Source organism: Mus musculus, chromosome 12 (assembly GCF_000001635.26).
Source record: "Mus musculus strain C57BL/6J chromosome 12, GRCm38.p6 C57BL/6J".
NCBI lineage: Eukaryota > Metazoa > Chordata > Mammalia > Rodentia > Muridae > Mus > Mus musculus.
The window spans coordinates 114,643,102-114,669,716 of NC_000078.6; the positions used below are offsets into that span (position 1 = coordinate 114,643,102).

Here is a 26,615-nt window from a genome sequence, read left to right on the forward strand (position 1 = left end):
TAATATTAATTAGCAGAGGATACTTGTAATGGTTATTAAAAAATAAATTTGTGCTCCAGAGTGGCTATAAAAGTATGCACTTCACCCAGCAATGGTGAGCACATCCTCACCAGCATTAGCTGTCATTGTAGTTTTGATCTTAGCCATTCTGAAAACTAGAAGAACAAATCCCAGACTCATTTTGATTTGCATTTCACTGTTGAGTAAAGAAGTAGAACATTTATTTAACTGCTTCTTTTCCAATAGTGATTTCTTTGTAAGAATTCTGTTAGACCTACAACCCATTTTAAGTTGGATTATTTGGTTTGGTGACATCTAGGTTCTTGAGTATGATTTTTGGATTTCAGCCTTCTGTCATTTGTAGAGTTGTTGAGAATCTTTTAGGCAACCATTTTGTCTTGTAGATGGTGGTCTTTGCCTTACAGAATATTCTCTATTTCATTAAATTCCACTTATTGATTGTGGCTCTTAGCAGCTTTACTATTGGTGTTCTCTTTGGGATGTTGTCTCCTGTGCCAATGAGTTCTAAGCTCTTCCCCACCTTCTCTGCTGTAGGATCAAGATATCTTGATTCATATTTGTGGTCTGGGATCCAGTTGTTCTTGATTATTGCACATGAGAACAGATATGGATCTGTGTGCATTCATGTATGTATACATATTTAGTTAGACCAGCACCATTTGCTGATGCTTTTGTTCTTTCATTGGATATTTCTGACTTTATCAAAAAGTAGGTGTCCATAAATTTGTGGATTTGTTTCTGCATTTTTTATTTGATTCTGTCTATTAACCATGCTTGTTTTATTTCCTTACCTTGATTTTTTTATAGCTCTGTGGAAAACTTTCAAATAAAGGATGCTGATATCTCCCCATGTTCCTTTATTGCACAGAACAGGTTTAGCTGTCCAGGATTTTGCAGATTTTCTATGTGAAGATAAGGGTTGTCCTGTAAAGAACTATATAGAAATTTTAATGTATGTTATAATGACTCTGTAGTTTGCTTTTGAGAGAATGTTCATTTTTACTATGTGACTCCTATCTACACAGGAGCATGGCAGATATTTCCAACTTTTGATATCTTAAGTTTTTGTTTTAAAGACTTCAAGTTTTTTTTTTTTTATTTTTATTTTTATTTTTTTTTATCATGCAGGTCTTTCACTTGCTTGGCTATAGTAAAAAGAAAGTTCTAACTTTCCAACTGAGGGTCTTATTCAACTACAAGATAACTGATCTTCATGATGACTTAAAGAACCTTCAAATTTTATAATTTATGTTTCTATAGCATTTCCAGGAGAATGACATAGACTTTAGGAACTAACGCAAGCAATCTGCTTCAGGTTTACTGTCTTTAAAGACAAGGACTAAATAGCATAAGAGATGGTTTCTTAGCTCTCAAAGGGATAACTGAGAAAAATGTATACTTCATAGAGTCAAGAAACACAACTCTATGCACCATCCCTCACGTTCTGCACAGCTACTTTATTTGATGTTTTTATTTCACTGACAGAGGAAATTAAATATTTATCATTATTATCATTGATGTTGATCAAAAAGACTCTAGAGGGCATAATGTCCTTGTACTCACAGAGAAGCACTGAGAGAACCTGAAATTTTAATCACACAGGAATGTCTCCTCAAAGAAGGAGATAAAATCAAATACTTTAACTCCATCCAGAAAGCTGAGAGTGGAGGTTCTTAACAACTTGTTCATCCATTTTCTATCTCTAGGGACAGAACGCAGAATTACCAAGAATTATTATTGCAGACTCTTCTATAATTATCCTAGTAACCATCGTTAGGGGAGGTATCATATATATTTATGGCCTCCCGATCTGTATGCTGTTGGTCTTAGAGCACACTAGGCACTGTACTTTGGCAATAGAACCCAACCTCATGGTTACAAAAATGCATAAAATAGGGTCTATATAGCCACACTTTAAGGTTTATTGTGCAAAGGAATTTGAAATTATTATGAAAAATGATTTTTGTCTGGATACCCTTTTTCAGTTTATATTGCGTTAAAATGTACCTATAATAAACTCCCTACCCTTAGATTCCCCAGAGTCTTATCCAAGTTGACAAAGTCAATTTGTACCATGTTAACATTCACATCTCTTTCCATGCTCCTACAGAGACACCCTCAAGAAATAAAAGATATCCTAGTAGAAACTGTTGTGTGCACTTAGAGATTAATAATGGAAACGTTTCTTTAGTAAAAGTATAACCACACACACCCCCTCACACACACATACACACACACACACACACACACAGAGTGAGAGAGAGAGAGAGAGAATAAAACCAAGATATTTAATTTATTTATGTATATTTCAATATACCTTAGAATTATGCATAGTACATATGCTTTGTCTGCACATGTTTTTAGACCTTGATTTTTATTTACTTTGAACAATTTAAAAGGAAATGAGACCTAAAAATAGACATTTGTGTGTATGGTTTACTTACACAACAAATACATTATCAGAATTATTTATATATTAATCTTTTAGAGTTCTTTTTTCTATTTTTCATTGAAAATACACTTATTCCTGCAATATATTCTGAATTGCTGATTTCCTTATCTCAACACCTCCCCAATCTTCTCCCAGATTTTGATTGTGTTTCTATATCTAATTAGAAAACAAACAGAACAGAAATATAATGTAAAAGAAAAACAAAGAAAAAATGCATGGCAAAAATGAAAATAAATAAATAAACCTGAAATAAAAAAAATAAAAACAAAAAAGTGTAGGGACTGTAGGGATGATTACCGGAGGAAGTAAATATGGAATCAAACACTTATGTATAATTACAGAACCTAAATAATTTAACAAGTACATACATTGTGTCGGTGAATGATTTTCATAAAAAAGGTTTTAATAATGTTTTCATCAAATTACAGGAATTTTATTCACATGACTTTGCATTCTGAGACAAATATTTCTTACATCCTATGAGACTGGAACGTCTGTTGGAAAACACAGCCAGATTTAACAGCATACACGAGATCACTTATTACTTAAGGCTGTGAAGGAGTGTTTGTTTTCCCAGATGTTGCTGGTTTGGAGTTTATAGATCAAATTCATATTATACATTATTCCCAACATTTCAGAAATGTTCTGGTCTCTTAGGAGCTAGTGTTGTTTTTATTATGGATCACCCTATGTGAATTTTTTTTCTTAGTTTTATTGAATAAGAAACATGCCAAGGGAGGTGCTCACTGGTGAGGAGAATGGCAAAGTACAGTGAATTGTGGGGTTATCCTAAATCAGCATCACTTTATTCATAGAAGTTCTTTTACAAAGTTTTCAAAGGCACTATAGGATTTTGAAGAGGAGGTAATAAACGGACACTCAAAATTTCTATTTCTGAGCAAGTCTAAAAGTCAGGCTTTCTGTTATCTAAGTCCCAGGGCAGGTTCCTACATGTTGGGGGTTTATGACACATTCGGGATGTGGTTACAAAACTGTGTCTTGCACAGTAATAGACCGCAGAGTCCTCAGAGGTCAGGCTGCTGAGCTCCATGTAGGCTGTGCTGGAGGATTTGTCTGAAGTCAGTGTGGCCTTGCCTTTGAACTTCTCATTGTACTTAGTACCATCATTGTAAGGATAAATATATCCAATCCACTCAAGGCCCTGCCCAGGCTTCTGCTTCACCCAGTGCATAACATAGCTAGTGAATGTGTATCCAGAAGCCTTGCAGGACATCTTCACTGAAGCCCCAGGCTTTACCAGCTCAGGTCCAGACTGCTGCAGCTGGAACTCAGAGTGGACACCTGAGGAGAGAAAGTCAGAGTAGATGTCATTGTCACCTCAGGTCCTGTCTCCACTTCAGATTTTGAACTGGTGGGCCCCTTACCTGCAGTTCCTGACAGGAGAAAGAGAAATATTCAGCTCCATTCCATGGTTAGAGTCAGTGTGTTCAGGGACTTTGGAGAGGACACTGATCGTCGGTTGATTTAAGGGTGTGGACATCCCTGTTTTAATCACCATAGACTCAGGTAATTTGCATAATGATGAGCAGGGGACTTCTTACATAAGAACCTAGTCCAGCTGGAGAAGAACTGGAGAGGAAGGACTGAAAAGACACACAGGTGAGGCATCAGGAAGTTGAAGTCTAAATTCAATTCCTCTCTCAGGAAATGCATCCAATACACTTTCCATGAGTCCTGAACTGCTGATATGGTTGTAACTACAGGGACAAATCTCTCAGTTGATATTTGGCCTTAGTCTGTTGCTCTATTCTGGGATATGTTAGCATGTTGATTTACAGATAAAGCTTTGAGAAGAAGAAGAAGAAGAAGAAGAAGAAGAAGAAGAAGAAGAAGAAGAAGAAGAAGAAGAAGAAGAAGAACAAGAACAAGAACAAGAACAAGAAGAACAAGAAGAAGAACAAGAAGAATAAGAACAAGAAGAAGAAAAAGAAGGAGGAGGAGGAGGAGGAGGAGGAGGAGGAGAAGAAGAAGAAGAAGAAGAAGAAGAAGAAGAAGAAGAAGAAGAAGAAGAAGAAGAAGAAGAAGAAGAAGAAATGATGATGATGATGATGATATGGATGATGATAATGATGGAAAACTCAAAAAAAAAAAAAACCTAGCTAACTTTTATAGTTTTAGAGTCTTAGAGTCTTATCTCTCATATACTCAATTAATATTTACCTTTATAACCTGTTATATGCTTCAAAACTGAATAAAATGACTAAAAGTAAATGTATTACTTCAAAAGTGTTTACCTATCAATGTTTATTTCAGGAGAATCATCAATAAATTACAGGAATAATCTATATGTATGTAAAAATGACTTTATCAAGAAAGCATGGATATATATATATATATATATATATATATATATATATATATGATATATCCATATATATATATATATAATAAACTACACACACACACATTTCTTGACCAGAAATAAATAAGAAATTTGCATTGAATTTAGAAAAATGAATATAGAGATAACCGTATTAAGGAAGAGAATCTCAAAATCACAGACATTAAATGAGTCTCTCATAGCAGCTCTTACATATTTCATCATATACTACTATTTGTGCACATACATGATATTGTATCAGTGAAATTCTCTAGTAATAAATGGAATAAAGGAAATATAGGAGGAGCAAGAGGTGATAGAAAAATATGCACAGTGTACAAAATACACATATGAAAAATCTGTACAGAAGTAAAGTTGTTAATTCAATATTTCACAAAGATTTTCATGTATGAAATATGCTATAATCTACCACCACTCTCAGTACTCTCTTCACTATCTAACACTACTGGTTCCTATGGTTCCTCTCGGAAGATTCCAATAACTTTTTTCCCCAACATCCAACATCCTCTGTTTCATTAACTAATAATATGGAGAGTTTAATTAGTACTAGCTATATACACATAAATAGAGTCATCACTAGTAAAGAGTGAACATCAAAATCTTGCCCCCAAAAGATGAATATGTTTTGTTCATAAGTCATCAAATTACAAAAGACATTCAGCCTGGTGTGGGCCCTCAATTATTCATCCCAATCTGTGTTTATTTTTTAAAAATTATTATATGGTAAGTTCAGGATATATATATACAGTGATATATTAACATCAGAGGATGACTTCTGTCATTCAATTCTCTGACATTTACCTGATATTGCTAAGCTTGTCAGTAGACATCTTTACCTGTTCAGGCATTATGAAGTCCCTCATGTGGTAATGTTCACTGGTTTGATTTATGTATGTGTCATGTCCTGGTAAGTATAACTACTGAGAGTTTATATGTGCACTAAGAACAGTTAAATCACTAGATATAAATTTTATGTCTATTGACCCCATTCTCTGTATCTTACATCCTTTGTTCTCCCTGTTTTATGATGGTCCTTGAGTTTTGGGTGAGAGTTTGGTATCATTACTCCTCTGTGGCTGAGTACTCTTTCAGTCATTCTCAGCACTCTGACCACTCATGAACGTCTGCATCAATCTTTACACACAGCACATATGAGCCTCTGTGATCAAAGGCTCAGAAGTCTACTGGGAATAAGCACAAATATTTATAAGGCAACTTGACAACCTGATCATTAGCATTTCACCTAAGGTCTACTGGGGCCTATATCATCTTTTAAAATGAGCTTTAAAAACCACACTTACCTGGGATGAAGAATTTCCTATGAAAATTGCCCGAAAATAATAAATAAAATTATGCTGTTACCCATCAGTAACCCTCTCACACATCTACTCAAATGACTCTACATCTTATTGTAGAGATGCTCATACATTCATGTTTATTCACAGTATGTTGCTCATGGTCTTTTCACATCATATAGAAGAAGAAATCTTCCCAAATTTCCAAAAAAGCCAAAATAAAAAAGTCATAGTTATATATATATATATAAAGTGAGTATTACTCAGTGATAAAACATGAGCTATCTGAACTATGAATATCATATAGAACTGGAAAATATACACTGAATAGGTCATCCATGTCCATTAGGCAAGTGCTCCATGTACTCATTCATACATGTTCCAAGATTTGAGTATTTTGTTTAGTGTATTGAATTGTAGAAACTGAACGCATAGGATGGGGCCGTTACAGTATGAGGGATTTACAAATGTGATATAGTAAAATAGAGTTAGTAATAGAGAGTAAACTATTTTAAAATTGAGCAGATTTACAAGAGCCAGAGCAGTTGCACTACTCCAAGGAAAGAGCATATTCAAGACACAATTGGACTGATACACATATTAATTCACAGAGACTCTAGGTGCAGGCACAAAACCAGAACCAATTCAACCCAGATAAAATCCCCAAGTTAGGAGATGGAAATGGACACAGGACCTATGTCCTAAAAAAGAACTGTGATTGACAATCACATGTAAATGAATAATTAGTTTTCTCCAGTGGAGTCTCACAGGGGATGTTAAGCACAGTTAATCATGAAGATATGCTTAGCCAAAAAATGAACTCAATGGGATTTTTGCATACATTCTTCCTAATATTGCCTTGTTCAACTCCTTTTGTCTCATTTATGGTTTGCCCATATATCATGGCTACAGAGTTGTGATATTCTCATTCTCTCTCTCTCTCTCTCTCTCTCTCTCTCTCTCTCTCTCTCTCTCTCTCTCTCTCTTTGTATGTAGATTTGTGTGTTTGATTGTATGTGTTTGTATGTTTTTGTTTGTTTATTTTTATGTTAAGTTTCATTCTTTCTTTGCTTATTTTAAGAAAGAAAAAAAGATTTGTATTTGTCTGAATTCAGGGTAGGAAGGATCCACAAATAGGTGGGAGTGGGGAAATCAGTTATTAGAATACATTGTATCACATTTATTCAAAAATTATAAAAACCAGATTAAAAATATCAACATATAATCTGTGAACTCTTTAGCAAAGAACCTTTACATGCTTTGAGTATGGAGATATCACTGTTAATCACAGCATGCCAGATCAGTTAATACACATAAGAATAAAAAAAACCACAGAGGACAAAGAGTCCCTTCCATACCCTCCTCATCTCTATATGAGATTGTTGGTCTCATAGTGCCCCCTGCTGGTCATGAGTACCCATGGAGTTAGGTTTTCCATATCTTACAGTGAAAACTAACAGTCTGTTTACAGAAATAATTCACCCCTGTAATTTCAGTGTTCACAGAGATCAGATGAAGTGAGAAATAGATCTACTTTACATGGGAATAATGACATATGCATCACAGTCTTTAAGTTGTGCCAGAATTACTGTGATGTCCCTCTCAAAGCCAGCTTCTGCTTTGGTGGCAGCTGGATCCAGCTCTTGCAGTTCCCATTTATACAAAGGAAATGACAGTAGATAACATCCTCTTTCCTGTCTTCATCCGGCAACAGCAGGGGCAGAACACTTGTGGTCACAGGATAAATCACTCACCTTACATTGTATATTAGACAAGGTAAAAAGACTTACACAATCACTGTACACAGTACTGATTATGTTGACATAAATCACTGAAATGCTGTAGCACCTGACTCTTAGAAGCTGAAGCAGTTTTGTTCTTAGTGCTGAAATAGGCCTGAAGTTACAAGAATGCATAATTAGTGAAAATTCTGACTAGAGAAAATGAAAAGGACCAACCAGGTGAAAGATGTGAATCCTAGAGATCTGCCACAGAGAATTACTCCATAATTTATTTTCTTCAGTGGAGCCTCTTAGGAGATATTAAACAGAATTAATCCTGGAAGACATGCCTACCAGCTGATAGCCAACAAAAGTATGAAGTCAATGTTATTTCTGCAGATATTTTTTCCATTATCACCTTGATAAGGTCTCTTTGTCTTATTGAACTTTTGTTTATATATCAGGGCTATAGAGGTACAGTTACCTGGTTTTCATGTGTGTCTCTCTGTGTGTATGTGTGTGTGTGTGGGGGGGTGTCTATGTGTCTGTGTGTTTGTATGTGTGTGTATACTGTTCTTCGTTTGTTTATTTATTCGCTTGTAATTCCCCTCCAAATTTCTTTCTTTTTTGTTTTTTATTTATTTTTCCCCTTTTCCCCATTTTTCAGCAAGAACAAAGGTGTGGAGTTGGGTTATTTTGAAGGTGGGAAGCATCTGGAAAATGTTGTTGGTGGGGAAATCAGTTATTAGAATATATTGCATGACTTTTATTAAAAAATATACAAAGCACACAGAAACAAGTAAACAGATATCTGTGAAATGTTATACAAAAAATATTTACACTTTTTGTGCATGGAGACATCACATGTCAATCACAGCTGGCCAGATCAGTTAATACACTTAAGAAAGTAAACCACAGAGAACACAGAGTCTCCTGCACATACCTCCTCATATCTCTATGGAGATTGTGACACATGCTGTCCATGAGCTTCCATGCAGGTAAGTTTGTCATGGCTTATATTGAAGTTGCACTGAAGTCTGGCTTCAGAAATAATTTATCCCTGTAACTTCACTGTTCATGGAACTCAGCTGAAGGAAAAAATGGATGGAGTTTACATGGGGATAATGACTTATGCGTCAGAAATGTTAAGTTTTACCAATATTACTGTAATGTACCTCTCCCAGCTAGGCTTCTCCTTGGTGGCAGTTGGATCCAGCTATTGCAGTTTCCATTTCTAAATAGGTAGTGACAGGAGATAACAACATTTTTACTGTCTTCATCAGGCTACATCTGGGGCAGAGAACCTGTGTTCAAGAGTATGAATCATTCACCCTACATTGTATAATAGACACAGTGAAAAGCCTTACACAATAACGGTACACAGGGCTGGAGAATGTTTACTTGGTAGGAGGTTCCAATGCAATAGTCCACAAATCGAATTAGAAAACAGCTGCTCACCAAATAACAGTCATTCACTAATCAGTATATTTTACCTGAAGGCTCATAATGTAGACTGTAAGGTTAGGCATGGTATAACATCACTATTGTCTTTGAACTTCTTCTAAACTGCATGATACTGTTCTCCACCAAAAATGGCGTCAGGTAGAATATGCTGGACAGTAGAACTTTGCTTTCTCTATGTCCTATACCAAAGTCCCTAGATAAGAGTCAAATTCAGAATAAAATGGCTAAGATAAAAAATCTCAAGAGACAGCACATGCTGACAAAATAAAAAATCCTCCACTGATGGTGGGAATGATAATTTTACAGCCACTCTGGAAATCAATCTTGGGATTTCTCAGGATATTAAAAATAGTTTACCTGAAGAGCCAGCTATAACAATGCTGGACATATATCCCAAAACTTCCAACTTACACAAGGATGTGTATTCTAATATGGTCATAGATACAGAATCTGGAAAAACTTAGTCGCCCCTCATCCAGAGAATGGATTTTTAAAAATGTGGTTCACTTACACAATGTAGTACTGCTTAGCTGTTAAAAGCAAGGGCATAATGAATTTTGAAGGCAAGTGGATGGAACTAGAAAATATCATCTTTGCATCTGGTGTTCCTGTTCTCTAAACTAGGTTTTCCGTCTTCAGGAAAACATCAGTTTGTATTTTCTTTTATTTCAATTTTTAGGTCTGACACCATTTTATTTATTACCTTCACCTATTTAGCTGTCTTTTCTTGCATGTCTTTAAGGGATTTATTTATTTCCACCTAAATGCCTCTATCTGTTCGACTGTATTCTTCTGTATTTCTTAAGGGATTTATTCATTTCCTATTTAAAGGCTTCCATCATCTTTATAAGATTGTATTTAAGGTAATTTTCTTGTATTTTGATTGTTTTAGGATAGCCAATGCATGCTGTAGTTGGTTAGCTATTCTTTGGCAGTGTCATGTTTCCCTGGATGTTCTTGTTGTAGTTGGTATTGGGAGGAAGATGAACCTCAATGGTTCTGTTATGAGATCTCTTATGTATAACATTGAGGTATCTGTTTCCATACCTGCAGCTCTGTATGATTCAGCAACGTCATGCCCAATGAATGTGGGCAGAGACGTAGCAGGAAAATGTTTGACCCCCTGTATGGGGGTGACTTTATCAGGGACACACTATTTTGGGTATATGGATCCTGAAGAGGCTAACTCCTGTATTCAGAAAAACAAAACAAAACAAAAACAAACAAACAAACAAACAAAAAAACAAATGTGAAACTCAAAATTTGTCCTGTCTACAAGGAACGCATGGACAAATAAAGACCAGAGGCTGTAGGAATGGCTAATCAACTGGTCTGTATTTGTCCATGAAAACCATCTGATGGACAAGCACCCATCCCTGACACTATTAATGATATTATCTTATGCTTCCAAATAGGAGCTTCTCATTACTGTCCTGTGAGAGGCACCACAAAGAAGCTGACTGATACAGATGCAGAGACCCATAGCCAAACATTGGACAGAACTATGAGAGACTTACAGAAGAATTGGGAGAAAGATTGATGGATCTGGAGGGAGTTGGAACTCGAAGGAAAACCCTCAGAGTCAACTATCCTGTACATTTGGGGATTCTCAGGGGCAAAACCACCAACCAAAGAGCATACAGTCTGGAACTAGGACCCACAAACATATATAGCTGATGTGCAACACAGTCTTTCTGCAGTTCCTCCCAAAACTAGAGTGTGGTCTCTTCCTAACTCTGTTGCCTTCCTGTGGAACCTGTTCCCCTAATTTCTCTGCGTTGTCTGGATGGATTGGGATAGAATGTGCTTAGTAGTGCAGAGATTTCATGTTCCTATACCCAGGGCTGGAGGGTTCTACCTCTCAAAGAAGGTAACAGGGGGGATAATATTTGAGGGGGGACCAGAACGATGTAAAGTGAATAAATTAAATAATGAATGAAAAATTTAATAAAAAAGCCTAGAAAAGTAATGTTCCAATTTGACTTTGTTGAGATGATTATAAGCCGGAGTATAAATGATAACAAATGTAAACATGGGTATGGAAAAATCAATACTTGATTGCTTTTGATACGAGTATACACTGTTGTAATGATTTTGGAAATCAGTTTGAAAATGTCACCAAGAATAGTAAACAATATGGTGCAGTGTCCCAGGTATGTATTTCCCAAACATGTATTCAAATGATTCTATATATTACTACAGAGATACTTACATGCATTTGTTTATTGCTGCTCCATTTATACCAGCTGAGAAAAGGAATCCACCTAGATTTGTTACAAAAGACAAGTAGATGTTGACAATGTGGGATGTATAGACAATGGAATATTACTCATAGTAAAGTATGAATTATGAAATCTAAAAGTACTGAATAGACCTGGAAAAAGATGCTGTATTGGGTCACTTGAGTCCATATAAAAAATGCTTCATATTTTGTCTCCTATATTTTGTTTATTTGAATATGTTAATAGTGTGCTTAATTTGTAGAAGCCAAGAAAGTTATACATATATAATATGTATATACATTTAAATTATATATATATATATATATATATATATACATATATGATTAGCTTAGGATTTTTTATGATTCCTTACCATTACTGTGAAATTTAGAGGGTTCCTGACCTCTCTGGCTGATCTTAGACAGTTTTCCTCCTGTTTGGTTTCTATGTCCAATTTCAGCATGATAGGTTTTGCTTTATTTTAATATAATTATTTTGTTGTGTTTAGAAATATCATATGTTGATGGTGTAATTTTATGTTCAGATTATCATAAGCACTTATGGGTCTTCTGATACAGTTTTTTTATAAAAAAAATTTAAGGAAAATCTATGAAACATTTAGCATAGAACATTACCCAGATGCTCTAATTACCCTAATTACCCAGAGCGATTATCACAGACTCTTCCATCATTAGAATATTAGTAATCCTTAGGGAATGTGTTACATATATTCAAGGACTTCTGATCTGTATTCTGTTGGTCAGAGAGCACACTATAGATTCTGGACTTTAGCAAAAGAACCCAACCTAATTAATGCTTCAAAGAACTTTGTAAAACAGAGATTATGTAACCAAAGCTTAAGCTTTATTGTGCAATAAGATTTGGAATGATTATGGCCATTAATGTTGACTGGAGACCATTTTTCGTCTTCTATTGTGTTAAAATATACTTACAGTAAGCTGTGCTTAGACACCTCAAAGTCTGACCCAGGTTGACAAAGTGAATTTGTACAATGTTCAGATTTTCATCCCTTCCCATGCTCTGTTTCCTGCTAAGACACCTGCAGGGTCACCCTCAAGAAATAAAAAAAAAAAAGATCCTAGTAGAAACTCTTCTGTGCACTTAGAGATTAATAATGGAAAAGTTCATTATGAATAGTACAGAGAGGGGGGCAATTGTGCATTTAACACATACTTCAAATATGCTTTATCCTTACTTCCTTTCAGACTTGGCATCTGATTTACTTTGAAAATATTAAACAAAGTCATGAGACCTAAAAAAAAAAAAAAAAAAAAAAAAAGGCACTTGCACATATGGGATATTTACACAACAAAGTTATTATCAATATTTTTTTTTTTAGTTTTTTTGAAATTTTTTCTTCTGTTTTTTATTGAAAATACATTTTTTTCTTCCTGCAATATATTCTGGGTCTTTTGTTTTGATTTTTTTTCCAGAGACAGGGTTTTCCTGTGTAGCCCTGGCTGTCCTGGAACTCACTTTGTAGACCAGGCAGGACTTGAACTCAGAAATCCGCCTGACTCTGCTTTCCAAGTGCTGGGATTAAAGGCGTGCACCACCAATGCCTGACACTGCAATATATTCTGAATACTGATTTCCTTTCCTCAACACCTCCCTAATCTTCTCCCAGCTTGATTTTGTTTATTCATCTAATTAGAAAACAAACAGAACCTAAACACGAAAAAGAAAAAAAAAAACAAAAAAACCGCAAAAAAACAAAAAACAACAACAACAACAAAAACCCAACAACAACAACAACCAAAAAAAAAAAAAGTGAAATGAAGGAAAGGCAAACAAATGGGAATAGGACGAAACAAATAAACAGAGGAAAATTCACCAAAAACAAAGCACAAGAAATCCATGTGGATGCAGAGACACAACTTCACAAATAATCTATAGAACAAAGCTGGTCAACAGGTATGCAATGGACTATGAGAGTTGATATTGTATCCGTGTAGGGCGTGTTCTACATAGGGTAGAAACACTAGTGATGATTACTGAGACTAAGAAGAAAGGAAGTAGGGGAGCAAAACATCTATAATGTCAGAACCTACCTCAACTAATAGGTATGTACATTGTGGTTGAACAGGAGTTCTGTGAAAAGTGCCTTAATAATATTTTGACCAACCACAAGGTGTTATACTTACTTGCCTGTGCATTCTGATATAAATATTTCTCACCTTTGAAGATAAAAGTTCTTCTGCTGGAACACACAGTAAAAGATAAAAACACAAATGCGGTCACTTGTTACTTAAGATTATGTAGGGGTGTTTCTTGGCCTAAATGTTGGTGATTTGAATTTCATAAGACAAACATATTCTGCATTATTCCCAACAATTCATATTAAACTGCTGGACTCTCAGGATCCAGGGACATTTTATCATGTGCCACCACTCCTTTCCCTTGTTATTATTTTACTGACTAAGATCTCAGTGGAGGTGGTCACTGGTAAAGAGACTGACAAGCTATGGTGAACTGTAGTTGTATCCTAAATCAACATCACTTTATTCACAGATGTCCTTTTACAAAGGTGACAAAGGCACTATAGGACTGTGAGGAGGAAGCCATAAATGAATATTCAAAATGACCATTTCTGGGCAAATCTAAAGATTATTCTTTCTGTCATCTCAGTCCCAGAGCTGTTTCCTGAACTTTCAGGGTTTCTGACACAGTCAGGATGTGGTTTCAACACTGTGTCTTGTACAGTAATAGACGGCAGAGTCCTCAGATGTCAGGCTGCGGAGCTCCATGTAGGCTGTGCTGGAGGATTTGTCTGCAGTCAGTATGGCCTTGCCCTTGAACTTCTGATTGTAGGCAGTACCACCAGTTTCAGGATCAATAGCTCCAATCCATTCCAGGCCATGCACAGGTGTCTGCTTCACCCAGTGCATTTCATAGTCAGTAAATGTGTAGCCCGAAGCCTTGCAGGACAGCGTCACTGAAGCCCCAGGCCTCACCAGCTCAGCCCCAGACTGCTGCAGTTGAACCTGGGATTGGACACCTATGAAGAATAATGCAGAGTGGATGTCATTGTTACCTCAGGCCCTGTCTCCACTTCAGATTTGGAAATTTTAAGCCCCTTACCTGCAATTACTGACAGGAGGAAGAGAAAGACCCAGCTCCATTCCATGGTTAGAGTCAGTGTCTTCAGGGACTGTGGAGAGGACACTGATCATAGGATGTTTTTAGGGTGTGGACATAGACTCAAGTAATTTGCATATTTATGATTGGGGGCTTCTTAGATAAGTACCTAGTCCAGATAGAGAAGTACTGTAGGGATAGGACTGAAAAGGTACATGTAGTAGGCAGCAGGATACTGAGGTCTAAGTCCTAATATTGTCTGAGGAAATACATACAAAATATTTTTGATGTAAGTCTTTTGCTCCACTTTGGAACAATTTTAGGACATTAATTTACACTTGGAGCTTTGTGGTGATTACAATTATGAAGATGATTATGATAATGATAATGATGATGATGGTGGTGGTGATGATAATGATGATGATGTTAGTGGATAATCCCCAAAATGGCAAACTTTTGAGAATTTAGAAACTTCTTTTTTTTTATTAGCTATTTTCTTCATTTACATTTCAAATGCTATCCAGAAAATTCCCTTTACCCTCCCCATGCTATGCTCCCCAACTCACCCAGTCCTGCTTCCTGGCCCCGGGATTCCCTGTACTGGGTCATATGTTCTTCACAAGACCAAGGGCCTCTCCTATTGATGGCCGACTAGGCCATCCTCTGCTACATACTCAACTAGAGGCACAATTCTGGGGGTTACTGGTTAGTTCATATAGTTGTTCCTCCTATACGGTTGCAGACCCCTTTAGTTCCTTGGGTATTTTCTCTAGCTCCTTCTTTAGGGGCCTTGTGTTCCATCCAAGAGATGACTGTGATAATTCACTTCTGTATTTGCCAGGCACTGGCATAGCCTCACAAGAGATAGCTATATCAAGGTCCTGTCAGGAAAATCTTGCTGGCATATGCCATAGTATCTGAATTTGGTGGTTGTATATGGGGTGGATCCCCAGGTGGGACAGTCTCTGGATGGTCCCTTCTTCTGCCTCAGCTCCGAACTTTGCCTCTATAACTCCTTCCATGGGTATTTTGTTCCTCATTCTAAGAAGGAACGAAGTATTCACACTTTGGTCTTCCTTCATCTTGAGTTTCATGTGTTTTGCCAATTAATATATGCATTTAACATTTGCCTTACAACAGGTTATATGATTCAAAACTAACTAAATTACTTAAAGTAAATATCTTAAAATGTTTACATATCAATGATTATTGCAGGACTACCATGAATAACTAAATTATAGATGTGTCTCAAAGAATTTTATTACTAAGGCATGGTTTTATATATATATATATATACATATATATATATATATATATATATGTATGTATATATATGTATATATATATATACATATGTATGACTGTGTGTATTTAGTAGTTCGTATTTATTTCATAGTTGTATACATGTATGTATACAAATACATGATATTGTATAACTGAAATTGTCTAGTAGAATAAAGATAAAATTGGAGTGACAAGAGGTTACTGGAGAAATATGCAAAGTGTACAAAATATAATTGTATGGATAGTCTATACATGTATAAATTTGTTATTTTATATTCCTTAAGGAATTTTATTCTTAAATTTTTTAAATCACATAGAAAATATATTATGATCTACCACCACTCTCAGGACTCTCACCACAATCTACCACCACTAGTTCCCTATGGTTACCCTTGGGGCATTCCAATAAGTCTCTTTCCAAACATCCTTCCCTCTTCTGTTTCAGTAAATAAAAAACACAGTGAGTTCAGTTAGTGCCTATACACCTATATGCACATAAATAGGATCATCACTAGTAAAGAGGGAATCTCCAGCAATCTTTTCCAAAAATGAGATTATATTTTGCCCATCAATAATCAAATGCCAAAAACCTTCACATTGGTGTGAACACTGAGTTCCTATCCATCTACGTTTTAAGTTTTTTTTTATTTGTAATATCATTCTTAGTTGTGATAACAGGGTACACCTGCACCAAGTTCGATATATTACCCTCAGAGGATGACTTATGTAATTCAGTTCTAAAGGATATAACTGATATTGCTCAGCTTGCCAGTAGACATCCTTACCTGCTCAGTCATTTTGAGTTTTTTCATGTGGTAATTGTCACTGGTTTGATTTAAATGTGTCTTGTGCTGATAAATACTTCTACTGAGAGTTCATGTGTGCTCTAAGAATAGTTCAGTTCCTGGAGACAGAATTTGATCTCCTGAAACCACATTCTTTGTATCTTATATCTTTTCCTTTCTAGGAATTATGATGGCTCTTGATTTTGGGGTGAGAGAGAGGTATCGTTATTGTCTGTGGCTGAGTTCTTTGTCAATCATTCTCAGCACTCTGACCACTCACGAATTTCTGCATCAGTCCTTGAGCACTAAATATATGAGCCTCTATGACCAAGGTTCAGACAGTCTATGGGGTATAAACATAAATATTTAAAAGGCAGCTTGACAACATGACAATTAGCAATGAAACTGAGGTCTACTAGGTCCTATATTATCTCTAAACATGGGCTTCAACAACACTTAACTGGGATGAAGACTTTCATATGAAAATTGACCAAAAAATAATAAATAAAATTATGTTATGTCACAGCAATAACCCTCCCAAACATGTACTCAAAGGACTCTACACCTTATTATAGAGGCACTTTAACATACTTATTTATTCACAGCATATAAAGGAAAGAATCATCCCAGAGTTCCAACACAGCATAAATAAAATATGACAAAGTGGTACATATAGAAAAATAAATATTACTCAGTGGTTAAATGAGTTATTAATACATAAGTGTCTCCATGGAACTGGAAAATATACTGAATAGATTAACCATATCCATAAAGCAAATGCTTCATGTCTTCTCTCATATGTGTTCTAAGATTTGAACATTTTGTTTGGTATATGGAACTGTAGAAGTAGAGAGACTAGAATTGGAACAGTAAAGTATGAGGAATTTACAAACATGGTAAAGTAAAATGGAGATAAAATTAGCGAGAAAAGTTTTAAGATTGAGAATATTATAAGAACCAGAGGTGCTGGCTGACTGCAAGAATAGAGTGTCTTCCAGACAAAATTGGACTGATGCACATATGAATTCACAGAGACTTTGGCTATTGACACAGAACCTGAACCACATCAACCCTCAAAAAATTCCCAAGTTGGAAGAAGGAAATGAACTCATGCTCTCAACACTGACCAAGAAACATTGAGATTCACATGCAAATGTAAAGGAATATTTTATTTTCCTTTACATTCCAGTAAAGTCTCACAGGAGATGCTATGCACAATTAATCATGAAAACATACCTAGTAGTTGGTAGCCAAAAAACAAAATGTATTCAATGGTATTTATGCAGATATATTTCCCAAGACCACCTTCTTCAATTTCTTTTGTCTCACTTAACCTTTGTCTATGTATCATGGCTACAGAGTTGTTGTTTTAATTGTTTCTTTGTGTGTGTGTGTCTTTGTGTGTGTGTCTTTGTGTCTGTATGTGTGCCTTGTTTTTATTTTGTTTAGTTTAGTATTGTTTTTGTAGACCCTTTTAAATTTCTTTCTTATATTTTGATTTTTAAGAGAGAAAAATAAAAGGTATGTAGTGGGTGAATTAGTACATATGAAGGCTCTAGAATAAGTTGAGGAAGAGGGAATGACTTATTAGAATACATTATATGATTTTTTTCAAAAAATAAAAAGTATATCAAAACAAGTAAACATAACTCTGTGAAGTGTTAACAAAGAATATTTACTGTTTTTGAGCATTGCATGTCAGTCACACCAGGGCCATATCAGTTAATACACTTAAGGAAACCACAGAGAAGAGTCCCTTGAACACACTGCTCATCTCTTTCTGGGGATTCTTGGCTTCCTTGCACCCCCTGCCACTCATCAGCTCCCACGAATGAAGGTTTGTCATGGTTCAAACTGAAGTTACATAATGTGGCTTAAGAAATAACTTATCCCTGTAACTTCAGTGTTCACCCAGCTCAGCTGAAGGGAGAAATGGCTCAGTTTTCCCAGGGAGAATGATTTATGTTTCTGAGATTTTAAGTTGTGCCAGTATTACTATAATATCCCTCTAAAAAGACATATTCCTCTTTAGTGGCAATTTGACCCAGCTAGACCTATTCCCATTACATAATGTTAATAACAGGAGATAACAGCTGTTTGTCTTTCTTCATCAGGCTATACATGCAGAAGTGCATCTGTGTTGCGAGGGTAAATCACTCCCCTACATTGTTTAATAGACTATGTAGAAAGACTTACACAGTGATTATACACAGAAATGAGGCAGTTGATATAAATAACTGAAATGTTGAATCAATTCAGGACCAGGCTGATGCTGAGGTCAAACACTTTTGAACTTATTTCTGAAATAGGTCTGTATAAATGAGAATGGATAATTAGTAAAAACTCTGCTTTAAAAATGGGAAAAGGATCACCCATATAAAAGGTCTGAATTTTAGAGTTATGAAATTAGAATCACTCCATAATTACATGGTCTCTCAGAACTGAGAAACCAACCAAAAAGCATAAATGAGCTGGACCAAAGCCCCGATCAAATATATAGCAGATAGGTAGGTCAGTCTTCATGTGGGGCTCCCAACAATAGATGTTCAGGCTGTCTCTAATGTTTTACCTGTTTGTGGAAAATATTCCCCTAACTGGACTGCTTTGCCTGGCCTCAGTGGGAGAGGATGCTCCTAAAATGCCAGAGACTTGATGGGGTAGGGTTGGGGGATATCCCATGGGGTCACCATCCTCAAAGAGGAGAAGGGAAGGGAATAATAATGTTACCTTTTACAATTTCTGGAATTTAAAGTAATAAAAAAAAACTCTCCTCAAAAAAAAGATTTAATTGTTATTGTAATGTAAACATTAATAAACAAAGAAAAAAACCAACAAACACCCCTTTTGGATATCCTAATTAACATGTTCAATTAAAATTAAACCTCTCATCCTAACATGGATTATCCAATTCTACCTTCATTAATCATCATTTTCTTATGTGCTGCATCAGTCTTCTCCCTATCAAAAGGAAGTTCTTCCTTTGTACAACTCCAGGACTTATCCTTCCTTTCTCTTGTTCCCTTCCTCTTCTCCCTCATCTTTTATCTCCTGTCTTTGCCTTTTATTCCACGACTTCTCTCACTCTGGGGAAAAGAAGACACCTTTGTGCTGAGAACTTTAGTTTGGGATGTCCTGGGATCCTACAGTCATGACTTCACCATTACCAGTGTTGTCCTGCAGCTGTGAGAGAAATTGTCTTAGAATATTGAAACGGTAAGAATGGCAGGTGCAAATGGTTGCTGTTAATCCAAAACCACCATATCAGGAATTGTGACATTCAGCTCCATTCTCAGACACAGATGAATACCAGGTTTATCCCCTTTCCAGGTCTCCCTTCTGGAAGGCCCCATCCCATCACCCTAACCCCTGCCTCTAAGAGGGTGCTTGCCTACCCACCTACCCACATACACCTACCCACCTTCCCACCCTGGCATTCCCCTACATTGGAACATCGAACCCCTTCAAGCCCAAGGGCCATTCCTCCCACTGATATCAAAGAATGACATCCTCTGCCACATGTGTGACTGGAGCCATGGGACCCTCCATGTTCACTATTTGGTTTGTGGTCCAGTACCCAGGATCTTGGGGAATGGGGCAGTTCTGACCATTTAACACTCTTGCTCCTACCATGCAGCTGCAAACCATCTCAGCTCCTTCAGTCCCTTCTTCAATTCCTCTGTCAAGGATCTTGCGATCAGGCCACTGGTTGGCTTCAAGCATCTGCCTCTGTATTTTTCAGGTTCTGGTACAGCTTTCAGGAGGTAACCATATCAGGCTCCCATCAGCAAGAACTTGTCAGCATCTGCAATAGTGTCTGGGTTTGGCAACTGTATACAGGATGAATCCCCAGGTAGAGAAGACTCTGGATGGCCTTTTCCTTTGTCTGTGTTCCACATTTTGTTTCCATAATTCCTCCTGTATGTATTTTGTTCCCCCTTCTAAGATGCACAGAAGCATTCACACTTTGATATTCCTTCTTTACCTTCAAATAGTCTGTGAATTGTATCTTGGGTATTCTGAACTTTTGGACTCACAGCTCTGCTTGCACCATGCCCATCTGGATGCTGTTATACTCTACTGCCTTGATGATACTGGACTGAATCTCAAAACCTGTAAGCAAGCCTCAGTTAAATGTTGTCCTTCATAAAACTACTTAATAGTGAGTGCACACTGATGTGTGTTCTTTGGTGGCTGGATTCCCTCACTCAGAATGATATTTTCAAGTTCCATCCATTTGCCTGTGAATTCCATGAAGTTCATTGTTTTTAATAGCTGAGGAGTAATCCATTGTGTAAATGTACCACACTTTCGGAATGAATTCCTCTCTTGAGGGACATCTGGGTTGTTTTCAGCTTCTAGCTATTATGACTATGGCTTCTATGAAGATATTAAAGCATATGTCCTTATTACATGTTGGAGCATCTTCTGGGTATATGCCCAGGAGTGGTATAGCTAGGTCCTCAGGTAGTACTATGTCTAATTTTCTGAGAAACTTCCAGAGGACTTTCAAAGTTATTGAGACTGCTAAGACTATGGGGGCATTGGAAGTTAGACTAAATATATTTTGCATTATGCTTTGTTTATGTATGCCCCCCTACAGACTCAAGTGCTTTAACAAGCCTATGAGGGCCAGGGAGTTGAGTGTTATGGTTTGTATATGTTCAGCAGAGAGTGGCACTATTATAAGGTAAGGTCCTTTTGAAGCAGGTGTGTCACTCTGGGTGTGGGCTATAAAACACTCAGCTACTTGGAAGCCAGTATTCTGCTAGCACCACGAAGATGTATAACTCACAGCTCTGCTTGCACCATGCCCACCTGGATGCTGTTATACTCTACTGCCTTGATGATACTGGACTGAATCTCAAAACCTGTAAGCAAGCCTCAGTTAAATGTTATCCTTCATAAACTTGTCTTGGTCATGGTCTCTAATCACAGCAGTAAAACCCTAAATATGACAAATGACATATATGAATAGTAAATTCAGGATTGCAGGATTATTTACTGAACAGCAAACGTTTTTCTAACGCTTGACTCAGAGTTTTTCATTCCATCTCTTCCATAATCATCCTCATTCCACCCTCAGAGAACTGTTCGACATGGTAATGGCAGAAATGATGCAGCTGTGAATTCTGATATTAATACCTCTTATTTTCTAAAAACCTGGAACATGTGGTAGACCACATAAACAAGTTAATAAAACACCTAGAAGTCACTTAAGACTTAAGTCTGTGTACTTTCCTGTACTGTTGCAGAATCTTGTGTTGCCTGTGTCCTTGGCCCTGCAGAGATGCTTCAAAGCTTTATTAAAATGCCTGGGTCCCCATGAACCCCTACTATACCGAGGTTTACAAGGAAATTTGGGTAGGAGTGAGGTTATTGATCCTCTTCATTTGTAAAATCAGCAATGCTGAAAAGGAAGTAAAGCTTTGAAAGGCACCAGTCCTGCACCTGCCCATTTCCATCAGTAGCTGTTCCATGAGTACACTCAAGATGAATATGTTGGCTAAATTTTAGCAAGCTTTGTTAGAAAATCACTGTACACTTATTTAACTACAATTTGTAATATGGCATTAATTAATGTATCAGAGAAACACCGAAAATAGACTTTGAAAGTGCATCATCTTACTCAGAAGTTGGACGTATTCTACAAGTCAAATTCATATCCTACTTTATTCCCAGCTATACTAAAGTATTACTCTTTCATACAACTCAGACATACCAGGACATATTTTTATCATCTATAATCACAGTTTCCCTTTTTTGTTGTTTTATGAAAAAAGAAAATTTTCAATGAATTTGGACACCGTTATTGATATTGACAAGTCACGAGGTATTCTAGGAACACCCTAAATCAACAGCTTGTAATTCATGGATCTACTTCTACAAAGTTGAAAAAGGACAATAGTTCTTAAAATTAACAGACACAAAAATGGAGTACCCAAATGACTGCATCTGAGCAAGTCTTCAAGCGAATGAATATTCTCTAAGTCTTCTCATTCCCAGGGCAGCTTGCTCCTCTTCGTCCAGGGTTTCTGACACACTCAGGAGGTGGTTGCAGCACTGTGTCTTGCACAGTAATATACCTCTGAGTCTTCAGATGTCAATCTGCTAAGCTCCATATAGGCTGTGCTAGAGGATATGTCTACAGTCAATGTGGCCTTGCTTTTAAAGTTTCCATTGTAGTTAGTAATACCATTGAAAAGATTAATATGTTCAATCCACTCAAGGCTCTTTACATGGCTCTGTTTCACACATTCCATTTTGTATCTACTGAATGAGTAACCAGAAGACTTGCAGGACAGCTTCACGGAAGCCCCAGCATTCACTACCTTAGGTCCAGACTGCTGCAGCTGGACCTCAGAGTGGACACCTGTGAAGAGAAAGGCAGAGTGTATGTTAGTGACATCCCAGGCCATTTCTCTTCTTCAGAATTAGAACTGCTGAGCCCCTTGCCTGTAGTTACTGACAGGAATAAAATAAAGACCCAACTCCATTCCATGGTTAGAGTCATTGTCTTCAGGGACTGCGGAGAGGACATTGGTCATATGTGGTTTTCAGGGTGTTGACATCCCTGTTTTTAACCACCATAGACACAGGTAATATGCATATTCATGAGCAGGGGACTTTGTACATAAGAACTTAATTCAAATGGAGAATAGCTGGAAAGGAAGGAGTTAAACATACATGGGTAAACTAGCACGATGGTCAAGTCCAAATCCAACACCTCCCTGAGGAAATGCATCCCATACACTTTATATGAGCCCTGCATTGCTGGTATGGTTGAAACTACAGGGAAGAATCTCTCAATCTTTATTACGCTAAAGTCTGTTGCTCCACTCTCGGATATATTAACACGTTGATTTATAGATAATGCTTTTTGAAGATCAAGATGTTGATGATGATGGAGATACTTATGAAGATGATTATGATGATGATAATGATGGAAATATCCATTAAAATATTTAATGCCTTGATTAGAACTCAGTCAGATGTTGATAAGGAAGAAGGCAAATGAGAAAGCTAATGACATGAAAGTGTTAAATGTTTAATCTTTACTCATTATTGATATAAGTGTATTAGTGCATTATACTAATTTTGGAATTCTGCTTGAAATTGTTACCAAAAAAGTAAATAAAACTGTGCTGTGTCCCAGATCCTTCCCTCCCAAGCATGTATTCAAATGACTCTATATTGTAACAGAGACATTTCCACATTCATGTTTATTGTAGCTCCATTCACAACAATTGGGAAATAGCATACATTTACATTAATAACAAAGGAAAAATAGATATCGACAATGTTTGGTTTATAGACCACGAAGTATTCCTCAGTATAAAGCTATGAAATATTATGTGAATGAGATCAACCAGGTCCATAAAAACAAATGCTTCATGTTTTTATTTATATGTGGTTCTATGGTTTGAATAATATACTATGATCATTCCTACCTCCACTCTGTCCCTCTGGTCTTCTTGCGACCTTCCAATATGTCTCTTTCACAACATCCTGACCAAGTCTTTCTTTCTTTTTGGTTATTTTATTTATTTACATGTCAAATATTATCTCTTTTCCCTTGTTCCCATCCAGAAATTCCCTATCCCATCACACCTGCCCCTGCTTCTATGAGGTTGCTCCCCCACACCATATATCCATAAATGCCTCATCCTTCTAGCATTCTCCTAGGCTGGATTATGTAGCACTCTCCTATGCAGAATCATGAGGCTCCCCTGCCTTTGATGGCAGATAAGGTAATCCTCTGATAGATATTCAGCTGGGGCCATGAGTCCTTCCATGTCTACACTTTGTTTGGAGTTTTAGTGCCTGGGAGCTCTGAGGATTCTGGTCTTATTGCCACATTTAATGATAGAAACATATCTAACAGTAGAAGTTCAAAACAAAATAAACTCAACAGTGGTTTTGTAGATATTTACTCTCGTTGTTTTCTGCATTAATTTTGTTGCACTTGACATTTGAATATATGTCTTGATTGCAGAGTTGCATTTTTATGGGTTTCTGAGTATGTGTGTGTTTGTGTGTGTGAGAGTGTGTGTGTGTGTGTGTGTGTGTGAGAGAGAGAGAGAGAGAGAGAGAGAGAGAGAGAGTTGTTTGTGTGTTTCATCTTTTTAAAGCACTTTTATAAGTTTTTGTTTGTTTCTATAGAGAAAATGAAAGAGTGTGTACTTGAGTGAGTGGTGAAGTTTCTGGCAGAAGTTTGGAAAGAATTTCACTGCTCAGAAAACACTGTATAAATTTTAACACATAATTTTTAAATACTGTTATATTTTGACATTTCAGTCATTGTCCCCTCCAGGCCCAGGCTCTAACAATTCCTCTTCTTATTTCTCACCCAACCTGTCTTCAATAGAATTCTGCCCTTCGCAGGGTTTCCCGGCTCTGACACACTTTCAAGTGTGTCAAGATTTAGGTGCATCTTCTCCCATGTGACCAAACCAGGCAGTCCTCTGCATATATGTGACAGGGTCCTCAGACCATCTCCTGTATGAGGCCTACATGGTGGCCCAGTGACTGATAGAACTCAGGATTCTAGGTTTATATGTAATAATAATAATAATAATAATAATAATAAAAACAAGACAATATAAATCTTCGAAGTGTTTAATACAGAATCTTCACAGTGTTTGAGCATGGAATCGTTACATGTCAATCACAATAGGTATGTGCAAGTTAAGAAAGAAAACCACAGAGGATACAGTGTAATCCCATACCCACATCTCTTTGTTGAGGATTCTTGGCTCCATTGTGACCCCTGCTGGTCAATATCTCACCTGGAGTTAGATTTTCCAACTTTTACACTGTAGTCACACAGTGTGACTTCAGCAGTAACATATCCTTGCAACTAATGTGCTTGCAGGGCTCAGATGCAGGGAGAATTAGCTCTCATTTATTGGGGAATGATGACTGAAGTCTCAGACTGTGAATCTACATTGCTAATACATTATCATCAATGAAGCTCTCAAAGTCACCCATTTTCTTATTGGCAGTGGAACCTAGCTCTAACAGTTCTCATTTGTAATTAGGTGTAAAAGGGAAAGATCATCGACATGTGGAGGGGCTTTGGGTGACTTCCCCTATGTGACTGATGTCCAGAACTCACTCTTTGGTGGGCTGTGGCTACATGACAGGGGTCTGGCCTCAGGAACAGATACAGCTCCTACTGTCTCTCTTGTGTCCCTGGGGCTTCAAGCCAAGCTCAACATTAGAGGCTTCATTTTATGGTCCAACAGAAAGTAATTCCCACTCAGTCCAAACATATACAAGATGAAAGTATAGATATTGTAAGTCTGTGTGTGTGTGTGTGTGTGTGTGTGTGTGTAGACAACCCAGGAGAAAGAAGTTCATTGTAGTCAACAATGATGAAAAGGAGTTGGAGAGCTAAAGACTACTTTGACATTAGCCGCTGTGGTACAGAGTTTGGAGTGTGCCTAGCTGATTTCCAATCTTACTTTGGAAATTAATTTTAAGTAATTGGATGAATCTCAGAAGAGACTGAACTTTGAACTTTTTTGTCCTTTCCTTGGATATTTTATTTATTCATATTTCAAATATTATCCCTTTTCCAGGTTTCCTTTCTGGAAGGCACCATCCCATTGCTCCTACTCCCTGGCTCTATGAGGATGCTCCCCAACACACCCACCCACACCAACCTTCCCACCCTAGCATTCTACTGCATTGTGACATTGAATCCACTCAGGCCCAAGGGCCATTCCTCCCACTGATGTCCACACAATGATATCCTCTGCCTCATATTTGGCTGGTGCCGTAGGTTCCTCCATGTGTGTTAGTTTTGGGGGTCCTGTCCCTAGGAGCTTGTGGGCAGGGGATGTTCTGGCTGGTTGACCCTGCTGCTTCCTCAGTAAACCACATCAGCACCTTCAGTCCCTTCTATAAC

At 37.0% G+C, this 26,615-nt stretch overlaps 3 gene segments (V, D, J or C) and 1 further gene; all 4 read right to left on the minus strand.

The window, feature by feature from the left end:
* The window catches only part of Igh (immunoglobulin heavy chain complex), a 2,751,187-nt gene that overhangs the window by 1,384,334 nt on the left and 1,340,238 nt on the right, over window positions 1-26,615 (minus strand).
* On the minus strand, window positions 3,471-3,764 carry Ighv1-14 (immunoglobulin heavy variable 1-14). The segment is given in 1 exon segment: window positions 3,471-3,764. A coding segment is annotated over 1 exon segment (294 nt).
* Ighv1-15 (immunoglobulin heavy variable 1-15) lies at window positions 14,252-14,545 on the minus strand. The segment is given in 1 exon segment: window positions 14,252-14,545. A coding segment is annotated over 1 exon segment (294 nt).
* Ighv1-16 (immunoglobulin heavy variable 1-16) lies at window positions 22,771-23,064 on the minus strand. The segment is given in 1 exon segment: window positions 22,771-23,064. A coding segment is annotated over 1 exon segment (294 nt).